The 3,106-nt window shown below is 38.6% G+C and overlaps 1 protein-coding gene across 1 annotated transcript; it reads right to left on the reverse strand.

Moving 5' to 3' along the window:
* Positions 1 to 1,036: 1,036 nt before the first annotated feature.
* On the reverse strand, positions 1,037 to 2,299 carry GJA3 (gap junction protein alpha 3). Its single transcript, XM_083171321.1, has one exon. The coding sequence runs from the start codon at positions 2,297 to 2,299 to the stop codon at positions 1,037 to 1,039; it is 1,263 nt and encodes a 420-aa protein (XP_083027447.1).
* Positions 2,300 to 3,106: the final 807 nt, after the last annotated feature.

The following is a 3,106-nucleotide window of genomic DNA, read 5'->3' on the forward strand; positions in this document are numbered from 1 at the left end:
AATGCTGCAAATATTCTAAATTAAACTAACATGATGAAGGATAATTACAAAATATAATTTTAAAATGGATAATGTATTTACAATAAAATATTTAATTTTGGAGTCAGAAACACATCTTCTTTGTCAAAATTAGATTTTCTTACAATAATGTCTAATCCAGCGATGGAGGTTTGTATAGGCAAGATATAGGTATTTTTGGCAGAATATATAATTGCACACTGGAGTGACCAAATTGTTATTCTCATAGCAGGTACAGTATATATCACATTCACATGGCCATTTGAGATATGTGCATGTTAGCAAATGAATGGGCTATTGCACTGTTAATCATTGACATACAGTAGGCATATATTCATGACATGTAATAGCATGTTTACACACTATGTAGTTTCATGTATATATTCTTGATGGGCTTATATTTTAGTATTATGCATATTTATATATTTACCTTTCTAGTCAGTGGTGTTAACAGATAGTAATAGTGTTGTGTCTTCTTTGTGTATTGATGGCATATTGTATTCTTTCTGTACAGCATATTACATGTTGCACTTTTAGTACATACCCATCTCAGTGTTTAGTCATCAGTTGTCCTCATTCACTTCTTAGCATCATGAAAGCATTTGTGGGCAAAATACACTGAGCATTTATTTATATTTTACTTCAATAATGGTTTTGTTGCAGTTCAGAAAGGCAAAGTATAAGTTACAACTAAATGTTCTAGTGTCTAACTCAAAATTGACAAAGTGCTATCTACAACTCACAGTGTGCAATAACAGCAAGCTTGGAATTTGGGATAACAAGCTTAATAGGTTTCTTTGCCACTTTATTAATCTCTCTCTTTTACTTCGATGCATATGTTACATTGTAATGACTTGTTGAAATCCACTCAGTGCCAAAGGTGACTAAAACAGGCACCACTAGCACTCAATGGGTTAACAGAAATGGTTTCAATTTATTCAGCATTCCTTCCTTTTTGTATGCACAGCAAATATGTCCGCTGATATATCAGGTTCTCTATTTGTTGCTAGCACCACTGCTACACGGCTAAGTCATCTGACCTAGCTCTGCTACTGCTGGACTTGCTAGCCCTGCTGAGCCTTCTTGTGTCTATCGACAGTGGAGGCTGGTGCATCTCTACGGTGGTAGTGGCTGGTTTGTCATCTCCTTCTGCTTTAGTGTTGCTCCCACTTCCTGAAACCACTGGTCCCACAATTTCCTCACTCCCTCCCTCATTTCTTATGCTGCTTGGAGTAGAAGTAGTTGCACTGCAAGCACTAGCACTGCTTGATCCAGGCTTCCTTTCCCGCTCCACTGCCAGATTGGACCAGTTCTGCTCACTGGCTAATGTATGTTGGTCAAGGCGGCCACTGAAGTAGGATTCATCGAGAGGTTCTTCTGCAAGTGATGACATTTTGAAATCAGAGAGGGGGGACCTAGCATATACATGGTGCACAGTTGGGGCTGCAGCTGCATCAGTATAATATGGTGGGAAAGCCATGCTCGGTAGGGCAGTTCGCGGGAGCGGACTGTGAGGATCTGCTTTGTTGCAAGAAGGGTCTGGGATATACCGGTTAGTCATGCCCTGCTTGAGTTTCTTCCATCCCAAGTGATAGATCTCTAACATATTCAGCAAAAGAGACACACAAGCCACTACAAGCATAAATATGATGAAAATGGTCTTTTCCGTCGGCCTGGAAATGAAACAGTCCACAGTGTTGGGGCAAGGCCAGCGGTTGCAACGGTAAAGGGGCTTTAGCTCAAAACCATACAGAAAATACTGTCCTACAATAAAGCCAATTTCAAACAGAGTCTTGAAGATAATGTTGAAGACATAAGTGCGGAGAAGGGCACCTCCTATTCTAATTTTTCCCCTCTCATCTCTTATTGGAGGTTTTTCTTTCTTCTCAACACCCTTTTTGAGGAGAAGTTCCTTCTCATTATTATCTTTAATGCACTTCTTCAGCTCTTCCTCTTTCTCTTTTTTCTTTTCTTCCATCCGCACAATGTGCAGGACGTGGCCCAGGTAGATGAGAGTGGGAGTGGACACAAAGATAATCTGAAGCACCCAGAACCTAATATGAGAAATGGGGAAGGCTTTGTCATAACATACATTCTCACAACCGGGCTGCTGGGTGTTACAAGTAAAGTCAGATTGCTCGTCACCCCAGACCTCTTCTGCAGCGGCTCCTAAAACCAAGATCCGGAAGATAAATAATACGGTCAACCAGACTTTTCCAATGACAGTGGAGTGTTCTTGTGCATTTTCTAATAGTCTTCCCAGAAAACTCCAGTCACCCATTGTTTCAGATTTCTAACCTGAAAAGTTAACAGGTAGATATTAATAAGATGCAATGTTTTCAGTAACATATTCAATCAAACAGACACAGGCTTCTCAATTCCCAGTGTTTGTGGTGAAAATTGAATATTTCTTAATGTTACCTAATAACAAAACTTCTATGAGACTCTATGTGTTCTTGAGACATTTTACAATTTTACAAATAATTACAAATACCAAAGTGTCACCAGAGTCGATGCTGCCCATAGTCAATGACTAAGCAATGGGTAAATTACTCATAACTTTACTATAAATCCAAAACCTACATAAAATAAAACAAAAAATAATATATCATTTTATTGCATATAGTCATGAGATTTAGAAAAATATTGTACATTTATACTGACTTACCTAGCAAAACGACAAATGTTAAAATTGTTATTTTAGAAACTATTTTTTAACTTTATTTCAGTTTACAAGAGAACTAGTGAACCAGTCCAGGCATTGAATGAATACCCAAAGATGGCAATTAAGTTACAGGGAGAAATTGTTAGAATGCCTCTCATTTCTAAGTGTCTTAGTCAAATGGGGTCTACACATGGGGTTATTTCAAGGCATTTTCTAAGCAATCTATTTTAATTTGACTAGATCACTTACTAAATGTCCCTATACACTACTGGAGAACACTGGCCATGACAGATTGCTCAGCAATCATTGCTGACACATCGCTGTGCAGCGACGTGTGCTGGGCGATCTTGCTGAGCAATCTAGCATCGCTTAGATCACTCAGAAAATCTGTACGTGTGTAGGCCCCATGATAATGGTCTTATT

This window comes from Crinia signifera, chromosome 2 (genome assembly GCF_055691185.1).
Source record: "Crinia signifera chromosome 2, ASM5569118v1, whole genome shotgun sequence".
NCBI lineage: Eukaryota > Metazoa > Chordata > Amphibia > Anura > Myobatrachidae > Crinia > Crinia signifera.

Coding starts and splice junctions, on each gene's coding strand:
- GJA3 (XM_083171321.1), bottom strand. CDS start 2,299: ATGGGTGACTGGAGTTTTCTGGGAAGACTATTAGAAAATGCACAAGAA.